Source organism: Miscanthus floridulus, chromosome 3 (genome assembly GCF_019320115.1).
Source record: "Miscanthus floridulus cultivar M001 chromosome 3, ASM1932011v1, whole genome shotgun sequence".
In the NCBI taxonomy this organism is placed as follows: Eukaryota; Viridiplantae; Streptophyta; class Magnoliopsida; order Poales; family Poaceae; genus Miscanthus; species Miscanthus floridulus.
The window spans coordinates 131,678,204-131,701,265 of record NC_089582.1 but is presented as its reverse complement, the minus strand read 5'-3'; the positions used below and the strand labels follow the sequence as shown (position 1 = coordinate 131,701,265).

Here is a 23,062-nt window from a genome sequence, read left to right as displayed (position 1 = left end):
GTGTCCACTAGGAGACCCCTGTCTCTCCTTATATACTCTGGAGGGGTAGGGTTACAAGAAAAGTAGCCTATTTGGTATTATACAATATCTTGAGGTGTACGTCGAGCAGCGCTGCGCATGTCTTGATCGGTGGAGAAGTCCGATCACCAGGTGGTCCGATCACCTGGACGATGATCCTACAATACAAACATGTAGAACGGGTAGTACATGGTGTAAAAATATATGAACTCCAGAGAAAAAATAGCGTATGTAGCTTGGCGATCAGTTGGAGCGAAGATGTATTTATATTTAATATAAACCCTAGCTAGCCTATAGTCCATAACGTTGAGCGCGAAGATGGAAACTAGCCCTAGCTAGCCTATAGTCCATAACGTCGAGCGCGAAGCCCGTGCATGTGTAGGAGGAACAGGCGTCGCTAAGGAGCCGCTGCCGACCACCCATAACATAGAGGGCAGACGCTCGTGCACGTGTAGGGAGGAGTCGGAGACATGGTCGTCTCTGGAGGCGTCCGAGCATCAATATGACTGTTCGAGGGTTCGAAAAATCATTTGGAGAGCAAATATGGAGAAAATAGCTCGGAGAAACATTATGACGATTAACAAAGATTGGAGAATATTTAGGAAAATATTAAAGCATGACTTAGCTTTAGACAGAACGACTGGTCAGCGGCATATGGTGCTATCTAGTCGGCGAGAGGATGGACGTCTTCAACCTGGTCGGCGAATCTGCCCCTCAAGGCATGTTGGTAAGCGGTGGCGGCATTGGTGAACCCGAAGGATAGGGTCGTAATCCCTGGAGTTTCCCGAGCAGCCTCTGATAGATCTGGATCGGAGGGTGGTTGGCGCTGAACCAGAGTGTCTAGAGCCGATTCGGCAATGGAGAGGCAATCGGCGAGCTTCAGATTGATCCGGTCGATGGATACGATCAGATCGTCGTTGTTGATCTACCTCCTCTGGTAGCGAGGAAGCGGGTGGCGAGTTGTTGATGAAGGCGACCTCAGAGGCGGTTTCGAGATCGGATCTGTAGTCGCGGGGGCTGATGTAGCCAGCGATGAATCGTCGTCGTCGACCGGCATGGATCTCCACGAGATTGATGACAAGAACGTGCTGTTGATTTAAGGTCTATCTGGCTCGCCATGGATAAAGCGCACACCCCTACCTAACGCGCTAACTGTCGATAAAAGATGCTCGGCAGTCCACCGAGGGGTATCCCACGATGGTAGATTTGTCGTAAAGGTGAGCGAGATCAGAAGCGAGATGATAATACAAACACCAAGACACAAGATTTAGACAGGTTCGGTCATCAGTATAACGTAATACCTACATCCTGTGTTCTGATGTATTGCATTGAGATGTGTGGATCGTGTCCACTAGGGGACCCCTGCCTCTCCTTATATACTCTGGAGGGGTAGGGTTACAAGAAAAGTAGCATATTTGGTACTATACAATATCTTAAGGTGCACGTCGAGCAGCGCCGTACACGCCTTGATCTTGTGGGCTGAGCCACCTCTGATGGTGCGGCCCATGTCTTGTCTTGTGGATACCTGGGGCCATACCCCCACACCATCCGTTCAAAATTATAAGATATTTTAACTTTTCTAGATACATTGGTCTACAATATATGTAGACACATTGTATATCTAAGTGCATAGCAAAATCTACGTATCTACAAAAGCCAAAATATTTTATAATTTAAAACAGGTGGAGTAGTTAATTAGATGCCAACTAAGCAAAATAGTAATGGAGGTGATATTGAAATTAAAGAAAGGAGATGAGAAAATGGTATCTTAGATAAGAAACTATGTCTACACGAGATGCATATGTAAATAAAGGAGAGAGGAGATTGTGATTGGACAAAATATTATTCTAAAGAAACTAACTATTAAAAAATTAAAATTATGATTTCTATGTGATTTAGCAAGTACAAAAATTATGTCATAAAGAGCTCGGCTGTGACTGCCATTAGCCATGCTCTTCACTCTCTTCGCTTGATCGTTTCTGTGGCTTATAAGTTGACTGATGTTATTTTATTGTGAAAGAAAAACACTATATCATAACTGATAAATATAGCTGATACGATTAAGCAAATAGAGTGAAGCTTAACAAAGGATCTAACGCCTAGGATTCGTAGGTACACACTGCTAGTCTACTTGGAGGCCTTTCCGAAAGCTGATACTTTACTAGTAGTAGGCATAAGGAGCGCATAGAAAAAATGTGTTTTGGCTTGCAGAAGCTAGAAGCTACGTATGTTTAGAGAGAGATTAGATTGTCCATGCTAAAAACGAAGATAGTGGAAATAAAGGTGATGCAGGATGAAAAAAAAAAGTTTCGGTATAGACTACAAATAGTGATAGTTTATATAGTGTAAATAGTATATTTAACCTCCATGGCTCGTGCCCTGACGGAGGTATACCTTTCTAGACTACACTAGAGTACGATGTCAGCAAAACTGTAGAAGTGGTGTTGCGAGTGCACGTAACAGATACGCGTGGTCCCGATCGAAAATAAGGTGCCCCACATTGAGTGGAATGTTAGAAGCAGAGGAGGATTATGGAGTGCATTGGATGCACTGGTTGGTTGGTTGGTTGGCTGTCCCCCTGCCCTGCCCTCGCCGTAGTCCCGGTGCGCCCTCGCTTGCAAGCAAGGCCCTGGAAATGACGCCGCGTCCCTCATGATCCTGACCCAGCTTTGCCACACCTAATCATCCCATGGAGACGGCCGGCAATAGAGTTTCGCCAACCATTGCGGCATTGCCCACACGAGGTGCGCGGCGCCAGATTCCTCATCATGGCTCATGCTCATGGGGGTGGCCATTATACATGATCTCTGGATCATTAAGCAGGCTAGTGGCGGCGCAGCAGATCCTCTCCACTGTTAATTAATTCTCTAGTACTGTACTAGCAAAGTTTGCAAAAGGCGTTGGAGGCAGCACTCGACGAGCAGGCTGATCTTTGACTTGCTCGTGTGGATTTCGGAGGCCTGGCCTGGACCACCCTATTCCCTGTATCCAGCAAACCAAAAGGGCTCACGTGTCATGAGTCACTCACGCAGTCACTCCCGACAGGGACAGGAGTCGGTACATCACTCATGCGCTCCAGGGCCTGTTTAGTTCACCCGCTGAATCGGCGCCGCCAAAATCCGCCATGCACTGTAGCTACTGTAGCGTTTTGTTTTTATTTGGTAATACTTGTCTAATCGTTGACTAATTAGGCTCAAAACGTTCGTCTCGCAAAGTACAACTAAACTGTGTAATTAGTTTTTTATTTCGTCAACATTTAGTACTCCATGCATGTACCGCAAATTTGATGTGACGGAGAATCTTCTTTTTGCATAGTGCCAAATTCTGAAATCCAAGGAAACTAAACAAGGGCCCACTCCTATCGCCATCTTGGGATTAGGCTGTCCGCACGGCTACCCGGTAAAACGGCCCGTACGCCAGCGGTGCAACGCGCGCTAGCGTATCGGTCGGGCCCGCTATAGACAGCACGCAGGTGAGGGAGTCGCGCTAAACACTGTATCCCACTGTAGCAGAGAGAGTTGGTGAAAGAGAGAAAGGGGGGAGAGGAATAAAATATGGAATAGTAGATATAGAGTATGAGATAGAGATAATATGGGTGCAGGAGAAATTGGTATAAAGCGTGTGTTTAGATGGCACCCAAAATCCAAAAAAGTGCTCCGGTACCCATCATATCGAATCTTATGATACGTGCATGGAGCATTAAATGTAGACGAAAAAAAACTAATTGCACAGTTTGATTGGAAATTACGAGACGAACGTTTTGAGCCTAATTAGTCCATGATTGAACACTATTTATCAAATAAAAACGAAAGTACTACAGTAGCCCAAATTCTAACTTTCACCCAACTAAACACACCCAAAGTAGAGAATCTCGATGACTATGATAGAATATTCCTTTTAAGAGATGGAAATAGAGGTAAACGAGTGCAGATAGCCTTACCCCATATTCGACTTGTTCGGTTTCTTTTTTCAACCAAAATAGTATTTTTCTCTCACAACAATTTAACCGAAACAATATTTTTTAGCTAAGTTTTAGACCCGCGAACGAGGGCTACGTGCTCAGGCCAGGCCTCCGGACTCCGGTAGTATCCAGAATCCTGGACCTGGACGGCCATCGGCCACGACAGCGACTTGTATGAATCCAGCAGCTGCTGCACACTGCACTGCGCCTTCCAACAGGCCTCACCTGGCCGGCCCTTTTCTTTTGGCCGCCGACCCCTGCCTCGAGATCCGCACCGAAGACCGCGGGTCAGTGGGTCACGCATCATGCATGCCACTGGCTTTGGTGGCATGGGACCGTGGCCAGGAGATCCGCGCTCGTGTGTTTCCCCGTCGCCGAGCAGCCAATCGAAAGCCGCCTGCCACCGCGACCGCGAGTGACCCACGACGCACGCTGCTATTCAGCAGGGGGGACTGTTACCTGAAGCAGTGAACTGAACACGGAGTACAGCTTGCACCTGTTGGTTGGTTGGGTTTTTTTTTTTTTTTTTTTTGGCTGGTTTAAGATGGTTGGTGCTGATTTGTTGTGAGAGAAAAATACTATTAGCTGGCTGATTTGGGCTGGCCGAAACCGACGAGCGAACAGACTATAGGAGGATTGCAGGCCCCCTGCCCGGCATCATACGATACGAGAGTGGTTCTCGTCGAAAGGAAAAGGAGCTGTCCTGTCCCGTGCAATTACCAGGGCGGTTAGTACGTGCTTTAGCTCCATGATCTTGGTTTAGATTTCATCGTCAACAAAACCAAAGCTGCAAAGATGCAAAGGTAAAGACCTAACCACTGTCTCCAACCACGTTCCCGTTCCCGTTCCAACTTCCAATCCAATTGAGGGTCATTCTTCGTGTTGCAAAGGAGAGTGGCACCAGCTCTGCCACACCCACGTGCCTTTGCCTTGTCTGGTGTGCAGCGCGATGCTTGCCGCATACGCGTCTCGCCGCGGTTGCAGCCAGCCGCTGCGTGCGGGTCCAGCGACCACCGTACGTACGTGCGTAGTGTATGGGTCTGGCTGGCATACGGTGGCCATTACGAGATGGGGGATGCTTATGTACACGTACTCCCTCTGTCCCAAATAAAAAGTCGTTCTATGATCTAGCACATGTACCGAGACCAATGAGAAAAGTCCAAGATATCCCTACTATTCTCTCATGCACTTGTATTTCACAACACCAAAAGCTGTTGTCCACCTTCGTAGAGAGTGCAGGTAGACTCCGGTAAAGTAGCAGGATGTGAGTCACGATGATATTTTTATTGGGACAACGTTCACATGCCAGAACGAGCTCCTTCTTTTCGGGACGGAGTGAGGAGAAGAGTTGCCACTTGCCCTCCTACTCCTCGTGTACGGTGTACCCTGGCCTGTGGCCTGGTCCCCGGGCGACGCCACGTTGTCCGCTTGGATCTCCCAGCTGCTACGAGTTTGCTCTGCACCGGGAACGAGAGTTGGCCACGAGGGTAGCTTTCACATTCCACTAGTAGCCAGCGCAGTATATAAACCAAAGGAGAAAAAAAATGTACTGCAACCGGCAGGAATTTCAGCGTTACTGCAGCCGGCAGGTATGTTTCGGTTCGTTTTTCCTTCGTTTGGTGGCGGTACGTGCTAAAGTTGCCAGGGGTAGTTATCCAAAAAAAAAAAGGTCGCCAGGGGTCTCGCTCGCAGCGTCGTGGCGTTATCCCTTATCCGTTCCGCTTCTAGCCGTAGCCGTCGCGTGCTCCGCCTCCCCTCTCGCGTTGAAGGTAGGCCGTGCTCCTTGCTCCTCGTCACGACGTCCTGTAAAAGCCGTGGTACGTCGCCCGGCCCCCGGACCCGGGTGGGCGGTGGCGGCCATGGAAAAATTTGCCGCACCAGCACGCAGGCTGGTACCGCCGCGGCGTCGTGTAATAGTACTAGGCTTTTGACACCCGCGGCATGCAGCGCTCTACGATTAGGCTTAGAGGGAGTTTTAATTTTTAATTAGAGGACCTCTTCCGTTCATTTCGTGTAACCTGTCTGCTTCTCTTTCTTTTCTTAATTAAACAATCCTAAAAAAACCTGAGCTACCGAATAGTTGACGAAATCATCATCTCGTATCTACCGTAAATAAAAATGATAAATTTGCTAAATCTTAGTATAAATCTAGAAAAATATGAAAAACCTATGGACCTGTTTGGTTGAGCTGTGATCTCTGAAAAAGTTTATGTGAGCTGTGGTCTATTAAAAAACTGATGTGAGTCGTGGGCTATGAGAAAGTTAAAAGCCGTTTGGTTACACAACGATGACTTCAAAAAAAATATTTTCAGTGGCCTCACATGTCATATGTGATCCCTCCTCTCAATCACTGAATTGCATATTTCTTCTTTTTCTGTGTATTTCTTCTTCCTCCTTGGTTCGCCGATCCACACGGAGAGCAGGAGGCCGCGCGAGGGGTGGTGCTTCGACGAGGGGCGCCGGCAGGGGCCTTGCCCGATGGAGCCCGCTGAAAGGTCCTTGTGTGGTTTTGGTAATTGAGTGACAACCTATGTGGGCTAATTGTGTTTATGTGAGATACACAGGTGATTAGTCCATAAGTATATGTGTGTGAGCAACATATGCCATGAAGGTAAAAATGACTTGGAGATGTTACAAAGCTCACACATGTGATGATGAAGGAGCTCATTGCAAATGAGACATGAAATTGAGTCATGTGATCAAGGTGGAGACGATCGAGACATGACTTGGCTTGATGGACCGGTTGCAAGCGTGAAGGGCAAGTTGGAGGCTTTGGAGCGATGGACCGCGTGGCGGTGAAGCTTGAACAAGATTTGGCGCCGATGGACGAAGGCAACGGTGAAAAGCAAGTGAAGTCAAGATCGATGAACCAATATGATCACGTGATGATATGAAGTGGATTATATCATTGTTAATCGTGTTGGTGCATGTGTTGCATCGACATTGGAGGAGATGGAATGGAATGCGCAAGGCAAAGGTATAACCTAGGGTATTTTATTTCACCGGTCATAGGTGTGTAGAGAAGTTAATGACCGGGTTTAGGATAGATGGCCGCACTATCAATAGGGGCAAACTTGTTTGCATATCGGTCATCTAGTGCCACTCGAGTGATCTAACTTTGCATCGTCGCTAGGATTGAGTGGCGTGGCAAATCGAGTGCTAATCCTTTAGAAAATGATTATGAAAATGCTAACACACATACACATGGTGGTGTACACTTGGTGGTGTTGGCACATTTACAAATGAGATGAAGTTGAAGTTGATGTGGATCAACTCGGCGACGGAACGGAGGCGAAAAAGGTTCAGAACTCCACCGACGGAGTGTCCGCCCGTAGAGTGCGGATAGTCCAACGGTGCCACCGGCGCCCTGTATAGAAAAGACATGGTTTCACAGTATGCACTAGACGCTGGTCACGTAGTGACCGGACGCTGATGCTGCGTCCGATCGTGACCGACTAGACGCGTCCGGTCACGAATTTTCACCTCTGGAAGCTTACTGGAAGTGACCGGACGCTGGGGTCCTACGTCCGGTCACTTCGAGCAGCTACGTCCGGTCATCACTTGACCATTGAGATCAAGCGACTGAGGTTGAATGGAGGCGACACGTGGCGGACATCCGTTGACCGGACGCTGAGGTCCTACGTCCGGTCGATATGACTGGCGCATCCGGTCAACCCGAAAAACGCCCAGTGAAGGAGTAACGGCTATTTTAGCCCGTGGGGCTATAAATAGAAGGGGGTTTCGGCCATGGCTTGGGATAAGCACCTAGGGGGACTTTGTGTCCATGTGTTGAGAGTGCTTGGGAGCTCTCTGTCTTACATATTCTTAATAGTGATCATCCGATTGTGTGAGAGAGCGATTCTAGTGTGATTGCGTCGTGAGGTTGCATCGAGTGGCACTAGGTGGTCGAGTTGTAAGCCGGTGGTGCTTGTTACTCTTGGAGGTTACCACCTCCTAGACGGCTTGATGGTGATCTCCGTTGAAGCCCGCAAGAAGCTTATGCGGTGCTCCGGAGAAGAGCTTTGTGAGGGGCATTGTGCTCGCCCCGCGGGAGCCGCAAAGAGCAACTCTAGTAAAGCGTGTCATTGAGCTACCCTCACTTTCAGGGTAGGTTCTTATGGTGCCCGACGTGCGGGCTTAGCCGGTGATGCCAATTAGCCGCTGAACTACCAAGTGACCGGTCAACACAACGGGGACTAGCGTGTTGGCAAGCACGTGAACCTCGGGAGAAAAATCATTGTGTCAACTTTATTTTTTCCATTGGTTTGCATCCTCGTTACACAAGCTTGTAATTACTTTCATATACATTGTGCTCGTGTAGTTGCTCTTGTAATTAGTTTGCTTGTATAGCTCACTAGTTACCTTCTTGCTTATGTAGCATAGAAGTAGCTCCCTTGCGTGACTAATTTGGTTTTGTGTAACCTTGTTAGTCACTTTGCTTAGTTTGTGTAGCTAAGTATTTGCGCTCTCTAATTTGGCATTGGTTGCCTTGTTATTGAGCATTGCTAGTGAGCTTAGTTGGCTTTGTGCTTTTGCTTACTAGCATGTGTAGGAGCTCCCCGTTGGTTAAAGTACTGGTGGCATAGGTTTATGTGACATTGCTTTTAGAATTGATTAGGTGAGCTCTAGTTAGCCCGACACCTTTGTTGCTTAATTAGGATCTTTGTAAGGTGCTAGAGAACATAGATAGAGTGGTGTAGTCTTGGCTAGATCAATAGTTTAAATTCCGCATTTGTTTCGGTTAGCCGACGCGATTAAGTTTTAGAAATGACTATTCACCCCCTCTAGTCGCCATCTCGACCCTACACCCGCGCATGGCGACGAAGGCATGGCCCACGCCCAAAGAAGCATCGCACTCCCAAAGGCCTCTTTTGGCAGCCGTCAACTGCAGGAGGCGTCGCGTTCCCATTCGCCACTTCCACATGCTTTTCTCTCCTTTTATCTCTCTGTCTGCTTGATGCTGGCTATGGCGGCATCCTCATCGCCCGCCGATGGGAGCCACCTTGATATGGACCTAGGCTTCCTCTCCTCTAGGGGCTAACCGCGCCCGTGGGAGCTGGCCGCATTGGGGAAGACGTCACGTTGAGGCAGTTGCAGGGTTAGGTGGGAAAGAGATGCCGTGGACGGGAAAGGGGAAAAACGTACCGATACAGAACATAACCGATGGTAGGTGGATAATTTTCGTGAAGACTTAGAAACCACAACAGGTGAAAGTAGGGGTGAGGGTGTTGTGAAATTTGTACTAGCCAAAATCTTTGGGTGGAAGCCACCCCTTTGGTTGGCATTTGTATTTAAAAAGCTAAAACATATTAAAAAAGCCCAACTAAAGAGGACCTAAGTTGGTAAATTCCATTACATCGATTCCCACCAGATTTAAAGGTTTGAAAGTATTCTCTGTTTATAAATATTTAATTTGAAAACTTTTCAAACTTTAATCATAGGAAGTTTCTAAGATATTTAGTTTGAAGAACATAAGAATTATATGTATCAATTTTTCTTGAACTCTTGGTAAATGCTTTCATTATTTATTACTAGATATTATAACTGTATTCTACCCCACCGTCCACAAATATAAGAACTTTTAATTACAGTAGGATTTAGAGCGTGTTTAGTTGCCCAAATTTAGGAATTTAGGCTACTGTAGCACTTTCATTTTTATTTGGCAAATAGTATTCAATCGTGGATTAATTAGGCTCAAAACGTTCGTCTCGCAATTTTCAACCAAACTGTGCAATTAGTTTTTTTCGTCTACATTTAATGCTCCATGCATGTATCGCAAGATTCGATGTGATGGGTACTGTAGCACTTTTTTGGATTTTGAGGTGGGAACTAAACACGCTCTTAGGAACTGTCCTGAGCACTGTTAGTTGCGCCAGTCAGGGGGTGACCGGACAGCTTTAACGAGTAGCATAAAGACAATTCGCTCTTGATTAATTTGGCCTCATCAAAATCTTAAAAGTCCATACATTTGCGGATGGATGGAGTAAAACAAAAAATAATGGCTAAATATGAAATAATTTGTAACCGGAGGGAGCAGCTACTACTACTACCCCATCCAAACTCTGTCGTCGGCTTGACGGATTGAGAGTTCCACGCATTGATGGTTTCATCACCCAAGGAGATGGAATGGCGGAAAATTTTCGTTTAGTCAATCCATACGCACACTATCCTAGCTCATAGAGCTTTGCAAACTCTCCCACTAAACAAAAGCCTGTCAACAAAAGTACCAGCGGCAGCAAATACAAAAACATTAACAAACACTTATACCATCGTATCGACCAAAAACAAAACACTACTTTTTAGGGAAAAACATTTATACATCAATAGGAGAATTCAATTACAGAAATAAATTTATAAGTCCTGCTTAGAATGTGAGTATTTTTTTCATTTCTATATTTTCCTGTAAAATTAATCTGATTCCACTAAAATTGTATTGGCCCTGTTTGCTTATCTTATAATTTGTACTTTTCAATTTTTTTTTTTCAGCCGAAACACTGTTTTCTCTCACAACAAATCAGTCAAAACAATGTTTCGGTTTGTTTTTTCAGCGAAGCAAACGGGGCCATTGTATACAAATTTTATAAAATTTATTTATGTATTCCAAATGGACATTATACTCCATCATACGTGGGTCTTTCTAGACTCCCCGTTGACCATACCACACAGGCACAAAGAAAACGGAGACCTGCCTAATAGAAGCTTCTCTCCCACAAGATTTTTCTCCTATATAAAATCTCCATCACCTCTTTCTTTTTTCACAACATCCAAACAAGATTAACAACATCCAAATAAGATCCGTTTTCAAAGAGTCCAAATGATGACGTGGCAGCGCACTAAACTCCGGGGGTAGTTGCGTAACTTCCCACCCCCAACTGAAACCTTCAAGGGGCAGCCGGCAGCCGCAGCCGCTCGCATCCAACGGTCCCAACCGCGTCTCCCCCACCCGCGGCGCTCATCCATGAAGCAAGCCCTCCATCCGCCGCGGGATTCACGAAAATGCCACTGGCCTAATTAGCGAGGGGGCGCGAGGGTACAGGCGTCATTTGGCTTGCTTTGTCCTAAACTTTTTTTTCCCACTGCCTAGTAACGGATCAAGGGGGGCAGGGAGAAAAAGACACGGAGATATGGGGACGAGGGGAGCGGAGAGGTTTGAAATGTGAGGGAGAAGCAAAAGCCTCCAGAAAAGAAAAAATAATCTCGGTTTCATTTTTGCGTCTTCCGTTTTCTATTTGGAGGAGCGGCGGTTCGGAGTGGGCAGGCTCGCTGTTGGTTCTTGCAGCGGCGAGGCAGAGGGGGTGTGCGGTGCGGCCGTGCGGTGCGGGGAATTATCCTGTTACTCTGGTGATGATTTCGTGGCCACCTGCGTGTGCTGCTGCTGCTGCTAGTACGCCAGCGCTTTGATTCGGCAGAGGCTTTGCTTTGGTTTCGGGTTCTTTCGCCTTTCCTTTGGCCAAAGATTGCAGCTTTCGCAGCCGCAGCCTTTTCTTCTCCGGCCGATTCCAACCTTGGCCCGGCTATTTCCCCTTCAAAAATCGCGCATAGGGTCGGGGTTTTACCCGGCACCGTTGTGCGGGCAGCGCCGAAATTTTTCCTTGGGCGTGCGATTGCCGCTTAGTTGAGCTCCAGAACCTGGATTTTTGAGAGATTTCTGAAGGAATTTTGAGACTGGTGTGGAATTTGGGGTTTGGGGGTTGCCAGTTTTCAGCCCTTGGAGAGTTAGAGGCTATTGCCTCTGAAGTTATCGCCTGTTTTGATGCGAAATGGGGAAATTTCTGGTCCATGTGCTGTCCGGCTATTGGATTTGGCGAGTTGGTGTCTGAGCCCTGGTATAAATCACCGGTCTGTGCTGGTGGCCTTTTGATTTCCCGGTGGTGATGCTCTCTGCGGCCGCCGTGATGGCGCCGGCAGCAGCTACACAGAAGAGCTCCCTTGAGGTCTTGCTTGAGACTCTAAAGAAGCGCGATGAGCAGCCCAAGGATGCGCCTCCAACATTGCCAGCCCGGCCGACGTGCCGTGGCCGGCTGCCCACCACCAGACGGCCATCACTGCCTGCTGGCTTTAAGCTCGAGAATGGCATGGCAACAGTTGCTGCCACAGAAGCTGCAGTGGTTGACAAGAAGGCAGATGCTAAGATGGAGATTGCTGGGCTGGAGGCCAAGGAGGAAAAGCCGGTGAAAGGCTGCATCTTTGGGACTAAGAGGAAGTTCCCTAACACAGAAGCGCTGGAGGAGTCGCCATATGTTGATGAATTTCATGAGGAGAGGAAGGGTACTGCAGTTTGTAAGGATCCCCCCTCTGTTTCCTCGGCAACAATAAAGACGAATGGGAAGCCAGCATGTACAAATATCATGGACTATGTTCTCCAGAAGGTAAGAGGCTTGTTCATTGTGGAATTTGTAAGAATTATTTCTATTATTGCAATGTGAACAAATGGAAGTAACCTGAATACTTTGTCTAACATGATGGCAAAATATCATTCATGAGTCAAAACAGGAAATGTTGATCAAAGTGTCGCTTACATGTGTTTGTTATATGCTGAATTTATAGACCCCTTTTTCTTAAAGATCGTTTCTTTATGATATGTGTGAATAAGACTTTCATGTGAAATCGCAGTTATGTTTGGGTTATGCTGAACTTACTGTTGTTTCACATTTACCAGAAGATACAGTAGTGGCCGCTTAATGAATTTTCCTGGTCTCATACTTCAGACTTGTTTTGGCCAGTTTGTTTATTACATCCACAAATAGTTTGGCATGTCATGTTACTTTAAACCTTATAAGTATGGATATCGGGTGAAAGAACCTGTTGTTTTTAACCTTAGGATGTATGGATACTGGACAATCAGAAAGTGTTGTTTCTTACAGCAGTATAGGTCTCAAGGAACTAGTTTTCTTATCCCTTGATGGTTCGAGTTTGATATTTCTGAATTTATATTGTGATTGGAAGAACCATACGAGATAATAATTTTTGGACTTTTTTCAGAAGCTACGAGTTTGGTGTTCTTCACCAAATGCAAAGTGGGAACTTGGACAGATCCAATCAATATCTGGAGATGATGCTGAAATACTCCTGGCTAATGGAAAAGTGAGTGTCTTATATTGCCATGGCGATATAGTCATTTGGGGAAACTCCTGTACAATTCTTACTCAATGTTTATTTGCTTAGGTTTTGACGGTGTCACCAGAACAACTCTTGCCTGCCAACCCTGATATCCTCGATGGAGTGGATGATTTAATCCAGATGAGTTACTTGAATGAACCTTCAGTTCTTTACAATCTGCAATTGCGATATTCTCACGATCTTATCTATGTAAGCACTATGCAATAGTTTCATCGTGCTATATAAGAGTATATATATGGCTTACTCTAGGTATCCTCACTTGTGTGTACTTTACTTTGTAGACAAAGGCAGGACCTGTTCTGATTGCTGTCAATCCATTAAAAGAAGTTGCACTCTATGGGAAGTCTTCAATCATGCAATACAAGCAAAAGACCAACGATGACCCACATGTGTATGCAGTTGCTGATTTGGCATTTAATGAGATGCTGCGAGGTAGGTGCTAAAGAGTAAAGAGAACATTTATGATTTATAATATTTTTCGAGAACTGTCTTTTAATGCAACTCCTGATACTCTGCAGATGGCGTAAACCAATCTATAATAATAAGGTTAGTATGCCTTATCTTCTTCTCTTAAACCGTGGGGGTCTGGATTACAAAATTTAAATATGCTATCTGTGCTCCTTGTCACATTTCAGTGGTGAAAGTGGAGCAGGAAAAACTGAGACGGCTAAAATTGCAATGCAATATTTGTCTGATCTTGGGGGTGCTAGTGGTACGGAGTCTGAGGTTCTTCAGACCAATGTTATTCTGGAAGCATTGGGGAATGCAAAAACATCACGAAACCATAACTCGAGCCGATTTGTGAGTTTATCTTCCTGTATCGTTGCCACACTGTCCTCCGCTAACTTTCTGGAGTTATTCTTATGGTGCTGTGATGATTTTGATGTAGGGCAAGCTTATTGAAATACACTTTTCTGAAACTGGGAAAATGTGTGGTGCTAAAATCCAGACCTGTAAGCCTTCTCTACCATTTATTGTTTGAATGGCTAGTCACGATATCTTTGAACTCCCTGTTAACTTATTTCCTTGTCTGTGCATGTACCTCTTACTGAATCTCATGGGCCAGTCCTGCTTGAGAAGGTAAGGAAATTCATGCATTGCTAACAGATCCATATTTTATTATTTCTGCAAGGTCTAATATGCTCTGTCTTCCCCTGTAGTCGAGGGTGGTTCAAAGGGCACAAGGAGAGAGATCTTACCATATTTTCTATCAACTGTGCTCTGGAGCTCCTCCACTTCTCAAAAGTAACCATACCTTCATGTTTGATGTGCTTATATTACAATTTAAGTGTTTCAAATGGTGCTTCTGTCAAGAAAATTGTGTGCCACATTCTGCCTGTATTACATCTTATACGTTTTAGTGTGATCTGTGAAACTATCTTCATCTTCCCTCTCTTTTTCTCACTTCCTAATTCCGTTACATGCACATGCTACTGCAGAAAAATTGTTTCTGAAAAGCGCCAGTGACTACATTTACTTGAAGCAGAGTAATTGCTTGAAAATCGATGGTGTTGATGATTCAAAAAAGTTCACAGTGCTAGTGGTAATGTTACTGGAAAATCCAAAAAACTTCTCCAACCAAAGCTGTGCGAGTATTTTATCTTATTTGCTATTTATCCTTTGTTTCATGTGCAGGATGCATTGGATACTATTCAAATATCTAAGGAAGACCAAATGAAATTATTTTCTATGCTTGCAGCTGTCTTGTGGCTGGGAAACATATCATTCTCTGTGATTGATAATGAAAACCATGTGGAAGTTGTTTCAAACGAAGGTATAATTCCCGGTGTATATAATTTCCATTTATCTCTTTGCCTTATCCAGTAGAAAATGTCCCCAAAATGCAGACATTTGATTGTGTAATGTATTCACAGGGTTGGCTACTGCTGCAAAGCTATTAGGCTGCACTGCAAATCAACTAGTGACTGCTATGTCCACTCGTAAAATCCGAGCTGGAAATGACAGTATCGTTAAAAAGCTGACATTAACTCAGGTATGTAGTATCCTGAAAAATTATCTGCATGGATCTATTGATTTGATCTTTTAGAATTTTATTCAAGATTTCTAATTTCTGTAGGCCATTGACGCAAGAGATGCACTAGCAAAGTCAATCTACGCCAATTTATTTGACTGGATTGTTGAGCAAATTAACCACTCACTTGGAACGGGGAGGCAATTTACATGGAGATCCATAAGTATTTTGGATATTTGTGGGTTCGAGTGTTTCAATGTATGGAATATTTGCATTTTGTTTAGTACTGATTTACTTGGCATTTCCTGAGTTGTAACATTTGGTTAAACCATTACAGAAGAATGGTTTTGAGCAATTTTGTATAAATTATGCCAATGAGAGGCTGCAGCAGCACTTCAACCGACATCTTTTCAAACTACAACAGGAGGTAAGATTCTAACAGTTCCTTGCATTATTTATGTTAGCATCAAAGATATGAATGAATGTGAATTGTATTATGCATGATTTCTTCCTGCAAAACAGTATCAGGTTACGTTGTTGTGTACTAAAGATGTAAACGACCCTGCAAACTTTGCCACTTGTCATAACTAGGAGATGTGATCACATGCTGAAGTTGCACTGTCTAACCTGAGTTAGATATGAATGGTCCAATGTGATCTGAATATTATTTATTTTGTGGTTTGCCTTTCGAGTGATTCTGTGCTTCTGGGGACAGAAACCACTTGGATGTCTTGTAGCTGGCACCAGGATTCCAAATCCAAGTGGTTGTTAGTTATGATCAGCTACCCAACTTATTGTTATGGAAACCAGTCAACCTTTGTGAAAATGTTGACATCTAGTGATTATCAAAGGAGAAGTCAGAAAAAAGTTATTCTAGAAAACACAAAAACCTAGAAAACCGCAAGAAGCAACTGGTTTCTGATGTGCCGGCAAGGCCCTGATACTAGTTCCAATTCTGTTTGAACTCTGGTTTTGATTATTTGTTCTGGTCTACTGTGCACATGACCTGCCTGTTTGCTTTTGGATCCATTAGCCAGCATTATCTTTCTTTTCATAAAATTGTAGAGCGGCTTCCCTTGTTTCCATGTTTCTGCTCCTGCAATATTTTCCTTGGACCTTCTGTGTCAGTGTATCAATATGCTCATGCTGGCTTTGTTCCACTTCCAGGAATACTTGGAAGACGGAATTGATTGGACCCCCGTGGAATTTGTGGATAACACTAATTGCTTATCCCTCTTTGAGAAGGTATGCAACATTTTTTTCATGCAACCCTGTTACATATGGATCATATATTCACTGTTTCTATGTGTAGTTTAAATAGTTTTTAAGCCTGATATCGATAAACATATGTATTGTAATTGCTTACCTGGCATGTGCTGAAGAAACAATGACTGAATTTTAGGCTTCTATGGCTGTTTGGCCCCATTCTCATATGCTTTCTGGTTCCAATCCTTTTCTTTTAGTATATACAGGTTATTGCCCTTCTAATTATCTTGATATGCAAATCCGTTGTGCTTTGCCTTTTCAGTTATGCCGAAGTTACTAGAATGCCTTAGTTTTTGAGCTTATTACAGCAGAAACGAGCACCTCCCTATATAAAATGAGAAACAAAAGTTGGAACAGATGGAAACATCCTTAAGTGGAGTTACTCCATGTTTTGTTCTATAGATAAGACTATAAGAGAACTATATATATCAGAAAGTGACTGTAATTATTAATGTTTAAGTGGAATCACTGAAGAAAAATGTGCCATTATCATGGTATCATGTCATATTAATATTATAAGCTTTACTATGTAAATTTGTAAGATAAGATCCGAATATGTACTACTGTACTCACCTTTTTGTTACATTGCAGAAACCTCTAGGGCTATTGTCATTATTGGATGAAGAGTCTACTTTCCCAAAGGCAACAGACTTTTCCTTTGCTAACAAGCTTAAGCAGCAATTAAGTGGTAACTCTTGCTTCAAGGGTGAAAAAGAAGGCACATTTAAGATTTGCCATTATGCAGGGGAGGTTGGTCAATCCTCGTCTTGTTTTATCTTTAAGCTATTTCTAATCTCGAACATCCTCCAGATGTGCAAGCTTGCCCATTCAGTTGTCAGTTATGATAATTTGCTATTGAAGCTCTTCTATATGCAACATGATCACAGTCCTGATTTTGATTCCAGGTGACATATGATACAGCTGGGTTCCTGGAGAAGAACAGAGATCCATTGCACTCTGAGTCAATCCAACTACTATCATCATGTAAATGTGAACTTCCAAAACATTTTGCCTCTGTCATGGTTGCTGATTCTCAGAATAAATCAAGTCTGTCATGGCATTCAGTAATGGATACACAGAAACAAAGTGTTGTAACGAAATTTAAGGTACTGGTTCAAATCTTTCATTCTTTTATCTTTACAGATAATATTGTCGAAAATGGTTCTCTAGATATCTATGCTTTGTGTTGTATAAGTTGTATTCAGTTTCTTGGTAGTTCTTTTAGTTCTTTGTTTCATAATACCTTAATGCCTTTCCCTGTCATTCTTATATAAAGTTGTATTTAGCCATCCCAATGCTCTGTTTTGTATTCAGGCTCAACTGTTCAAGCTGATGCAGCAGTTGGAGAGTACAACCCCACATTTTATTCGATGCATTCAACCAAATAGCAAACAACATCCCAGGTTATTCGAGCATGATCTTGTCTTGCACCAGCTTAAATGCTGTGGGGTGCTTGAAGTTGTTCGGATATCAAGAACATTCTATCCAACTAGGATCACTCACCAACAGTTTGCTGAAAGGTTGCTATTTCATATAATCTGACTTAAAAAATGTACTTGTTTATTTGTTTGATACTCTAGCCTACCCCAACTTGCTTAGGACTGAAAGGCTATGTTGTTGTTGTTGTTTATTTGTTTGATACTGTGTGCCACTTGACTTACGATTTGTTCCATAATATGCAGATACGGATTTCTTCTATTGCGTTCCATTGCATCTCAAGATCCACTTAGTGTTTCAATTGCTGTTTTGCAACAGTTGAACATTCCCCCTGAAATGTATCAAGTTGGCTACACGAAATTGTTTTTCCGTACAGGACAGGTACAATAAATCGACTATTCCAAGTTCTAATCTTTTAAAGCCTAGAGTAGACCCTCAACCAGCTGCACTAGCATACAAAATTTTTAGGGCAGCCATAATGTGAGTAAAAAGGTGACCTTAAGCCATAAATACACTCCTATGATGCATCAGATACATTGTGCAGTAGACCATAGCAAAAAACAATTAGTCTCTCTCTCTCTGCCCTATGTTTATCGCTCACAGGAAGTTAAGGATCTTTTTTGGAGCGTGGTCCCACCTTAGTGCTCATCTTCTGCAGATGGAAACAACAAATGCTTGTTTTCTGTGGGCCCTACTTTAATGCTATTTTGAACTTCCAACATTGCCCTTGCCCTTATAGTTTGGTTTAGCTTGCGATCACAACTGCTCTTTTTTGTGAGCGTGGTTTCTAATCTTGATTATTCTGTAGGTTGCTGCACTGGAAAATGCTAAAAGACAGATGCTTCATGGAGGCCTCTGTATTCAGAAGCACTTCAGGGGTTTGCATTCTCGACAGGGATATCAACGACTAAAGAAAGGGGCAATGAATTTGCAATCATGTAATACACTTTATTTCTTTTTGTTCAAAACATTCCTGAATTCTAATAATATGAACGTCTATCATACTCTTCCTGTTTTCCAAACTGCAGTTATACGCGGTGAAAGAGCAAGAATACACTTTGATAATTTTGTCAAGAGATGGAGGGCAGCTGTTCTCATACAGAAGTACACTAGGCGTCAACTTGCAGCTAACATGTTTAATGATCAACTGAGTCATATCATTCTTCTTCAGTCCGGTAATTTATATGATAAAATAAAAGAGGTCATATTAACATTACCCTAGAGTAGTGCATCTATCTAATCATGTGCTGTCATATGTTACTGCAGTGATGCGTGGGTGCCTGGCCAGAAGGAAATACAAGTGCCTGCAGAATGAAAAGGAGTCAAAGGCCAGTCACAACATAGTTCAAGGGGACACAAGGAAGAATAATTCCGAGTCAAGAATTTGCCATGTGAGTTTTATACCAAAGGATATCTATACTTTTATCTGTTCCAATCTTCTAATGCGCTAGCTGCATATTGGTTTCATCCAGTACTGAATGAGAGGTACATATAATCTGTAAGATCTGCTACCGCTACCGCTAATTGACATTCTTCATCTGGAATTTGCATAAGCATGGTTACTTACTAAGTTTACTGAAATTTCTGTTATTGTGATATCCAACTGTATTCTAAAGAACTTGAGAAGTTCTCCCTGTACAAGATATAGAATCTGTTCAGCTGTCTAATACATAGGTGTAAAAGGTATAGTAGTTCCTAACATTGGCATCCAATGGCAGGAAATGAATGGGCATTATCCTCACGAACCAGTCATCACTGAGCTTCAGGGTCGTATTACGAAAGCTGAGGCTGCATTGCGGGACAAGGAGGAAGAAAATGTAATGCTAAAACAGCAATTGGAACAGTATGAGAGGAAATGGTCGGAATATGAGGCCAAAATGAAATCTATGGAAGAGGCATGGAAGAGACAGCTCTCTTCTCTGCAGGTAATTATCTAGTTGATTATTCGTATGTTTGCTTGTATGTTCAAAGAATGGATCAATATATTCTTGCAACATGAATTCATCTGTTTAAGAATGACAGACTGCAACATAACCTCCTTATGCGATGACATACGAAAATATTCAAGAAATTTTCTAATGGTGTGTTAAACAAAATAATGAGCAATTGCTCTGATATTGAATTTTATGGTACCTGTCTAGCATAGAAGCCAGATGGCTGATCTGTTAGAAAATACACAGCAACAACAAAGCCTTTTAGTCCCAAGCTAGTTGGGGTAGACTATAGTCGAAAACCAACATGAGCTCCAACAAAAAGGGAAAGGAAAGAGAGACCAATCAAATATTCTTAGAAAATAGTGGTATATAATTATGTGGCTTGAGTTTTCTTTTTAATTATCCTTCAGAAGACGTATTCATTTGGATTTGTTCCTATTTATTCGTGTCAGCTGAGCCTTGTTGCTGCTAAGAAGAGCCTAGCTGCTGATGATGCAACCACTAGAGCCGCTCGGACTGATTTTACTCCAACACATGCCCAGTATGACTCTGAAGACACATTGTCCACTGGGACCCATACACCTGAAGCGATAGAGTCGAGACATCACAACCACAACCCTGAAGCTAAAGTTTCAGCAGGAAACTCGGATAGGCGAGTAAATGCTGTGAACCACCTAGCAAAGGAGTTTCAAGACAGACGGCAGGTGTTCGAAGATGATGCAGGCTTCCTTGTTGCAGTCAAGACCGGTCAGTTTGGTTCAAATATGAACCCAGACGAGGAACTCCGGAAGCTCAAGGACCGCTTTGCGACATGGAAAAAAGATTATAAATCTCGGTTGAAGGAGACGAAGGTAAACCTTAATAAGGTTGGCACCCATGATGAGAAATCGCGGAAAAGATGGTGGGGAAAGAAGAGCTCGAAGTGAAACGTGCAAGAGAATCCCCACAACATTTTTCCACCACTGGGTCAAGGAAAGTGACCAAGAATGCCAGGGCAGGCTTGAAGAATCTGCCTCAGGTTCTTTTTTCATCGCAAAAGCCTGGTGAGATGATGATTAACTCCATTGTTGGTGGCGGTGCTGTTACTCGTCTGATGTTGCAAGTGTCAGAAAGATCAAATTAGCCAATAGGTGAAGCCAGAGTTCTGTACATGTATATTAGTTATTAGTTCCGAGTTGTCACTTGACAGATCGTGTATGTAGACTGATAAATCTGAGGTGTGGAAGGGTTACTAAATACAGATTATCCACCATGAGCGAAAGCAGAGTATTGTAAGATGTGTACAGTAAGAAAATTGTTGAAATGTGCAAGCCATTTTACTCTGAAAACTGTGATTGCATCGCGCCATATTCTCCACTATCATTTGAGGTCTTTACACTTACACAGCAGTTTTTTTACAGAGATAAATCCAGCTTTTATAGAGAGCACATAATGTCACCAGTACTGCAGTACAAACACACACCAACACATGCTGGAGAGTGGAGATACCAGCTTAGAAGCAAACGCACAAAAGAAGAGACAAACTTGAAACCGACCAGAGTTCAACCCAAAGCTACTACCAACCTACATGGAGCACAAAAAATCAGGCTTCACAATGCAAGCAAACCATCCACACACTAGTCACAAAAGAATCACCCCTTCCACTTCCAAGCCTTCAATTCGCTTCTAGAAGTTCATCAACCAACTTCTCATCTGCTTTACCTTGTCGTTCAAGTGAATGGCATCGTGCTCCTTCAAAAGAACCCCACTTCTGAGCAAAACCAAAAATTTTGTAAAAAAACTTTGTTAGATGATGACTTTGGGAACCTTTTCTCTATCCCCATCTTATTTCTAACATTCCCACAAACTCCAAAGGACAATAGCCAACATGAAAAGTTTTATATGATAGTTATTCCCTCGCAAAGGAATCCATTTGTCAAAAACAACTTGCAAACTAGAAGGCATCCTATCCCAGCCTAAAGCCTCCTTAAAACAGAACTAGACTACTCTTCCAGGTATGACAATGGAAGAAAATGTAATCTGTTGTCTCATTCACCCCACAAAGACAGCATTTTTTTTTTCATTTCCATTCTCTTTTCTTGAGATTCACCCCTGTTTGAAGTCTATCTTGGACAGCCAACCATATAAAAACCGATCTTATTTGGTAATCTTCTCTTCCACAGCTTTATCATTCTTTTTATACAAGACCCCCTTGAAAATTAGTCCTCTGTACATGGATCTTGTAGAATAGTTTCCTGACTTATCCAGTATCCAAACAAACTGATCATCTGATCATCCTCCCCATTTAATCTATATTACTCTAAGATATTCATTAATATTTCCCATTCTCTCATGTCAGCCTCCCCTAAAGCCCTTCTAAAGTTTATGTTCCAATCATCTCCCTCCCAGCAGTCACATATTAAACAATCTATATCCAGCCTTAAAGGTGTATTTCCTGTAAGGGACCATGATGCCTAGGAGAGGGAGGGGATTAGGCAACTTAAAATTCTACTTCTAACTATGGCCTATAATTCCACCTAGTCAAAACCTATGCAAAAAAGTAATCTATCTAAATGTGCAATTATGGTTTTGCTAGGTGTGTTGCTATCTCTACCGCAAAAGAGTTATACAACCTAGGTTCCAATCCTATCAACTAGCCTATCACTAAGCTAGGAAAGGTAAACACACAACCAAGGTAAGCAATATAAATACGGAAGCTAAAGATGGGGTAGAGATGCAAACTCCCGTCGACGACTCCGATATTTTTACCGAGGTATCGAGAAGCGATCAAGCTTCCCCTAGTCCTCGTTGGAGCCCCTCGCAAGGGCCAAGATCTCGGTCGGGTAACTCCGTGGATAGCCCCGAGCCTTCCCCGCGCGCAAATAGGTCTCCGGTGTGCCTTCCGGCAAGCCTCTCCCGGACGTTCCCGCCGTCTTCACTATCAAGCTTCCGGCCGAACCTCCGCGGGCCTTGTTCTCTTCAGTACACGGTGGCGGCCACAACACAAACACGGTTGGTGTGATCTCGCAAGACTACAAACCCCGCCGAGTACAACAATGGTGTGCGCAGGCACCGAGTGGCAAGAGATGTGCAAAACTCACAGGACACCTAGTTGCTGCCGAGGGACAGCTGAAGAATAAATGCTCACTAGTTTTTTCGATGTCAATAACCCTCTTCAAGAAACTTATTCCTTCTTCTCAGCATATTTCTAGTATTCAATTTATCATTCAGTAGAAGCCAAGCAAAGAACTTGATTTTTTGAATACATTTGGCCTTCCAAATCCAAGTGATAGCTCTGGGTGGATGCAAGGAGGCAAAGTGGTACTGATAGAACTTGCTGGAAGAATAAGACTGGCGCCCCCAGATGAAGTTCCA

General features: G+C 43.5%; 1 protein-coding gene across 1 annotated transcript; it reads left to right on the top strand.

Moving 5' to 3' along the window:
- The first annotated feature begins 11,073 nt into the window (after positions 1 to 11,073).
- On the top strand, positions 11,074 to 21,053 carry LOC136542458 (myosin-3-like). Its single transcript, XM_066534888.1, has 24 exons — positions 11,074 to 12,348; positions 12,962 to 13,063; positions 13,145 to 13,288; positions 13,381 to 13,531; positions 13,618 to 13,645; positions 13,735 to 13,900; positions 13,989 to 14,052; positions 14,166 to 14,179; positions 14,260 to 14,344; positions 14,539 to 14,642; positions 14,735 to 14,873; positions 14,974 to 15,092; positions 15,177 to 15,329; positions 15,409 to 15,498; positions 16,239 to 16,316; positions 16,929 to 17,087; positions 17,243 to 17,443; positions 17,652 to 17,857; positions 18,020 to 18,155; positions 18,583 to 18,712; positions 18,803 to 18,949; positions 19,041 to 19,165; positions 19,493 to 19,699; positions 20,161 to 21,053. Exons 1-24 carry the CDS (start codon positions 11,854 to 11,856, stop codon positions 20,632 to 20,634), a joined length of 3,717 nt encoding a protein of 1,238 aa, XP_066390985.1. The 5' UTR covers positions 11,074 to 11,853; the 3' UTR covers positions 20,635 to 21,053.
- The last annotated feature ends 2,009 nt before the right edge of the window (positions 21,054 to 23,062 follow it).

What these genes read in the sequence shown, in the direction of transcription:
- LOC136542458 (XM_066534888.1), top strand. Translation starts at nt 11,854, where the DNA reads ATGCTCTCTGCGGCCGCCGTGATGGCGCCGGCAGCAGCTACACAGAAG. An exon ending in TGGACTATGTTCTCCAGAAG is followed by an intron (nt 12,349 to 12,961) that starts GTAAGAGGCTTG and finishes GACTTTTTTCAG; the next exon opens with AAGCTACGAGTTTGGTGTTC. An exon ending in TTTGCCATTATGCAGGGGAG is followed by an intron (nt 17,088 to 17,242) that starts GTTGGTCAATCC and finishes TTTTGATTCCAG; the next exon opens with GTGACATATGATACAGCTGG.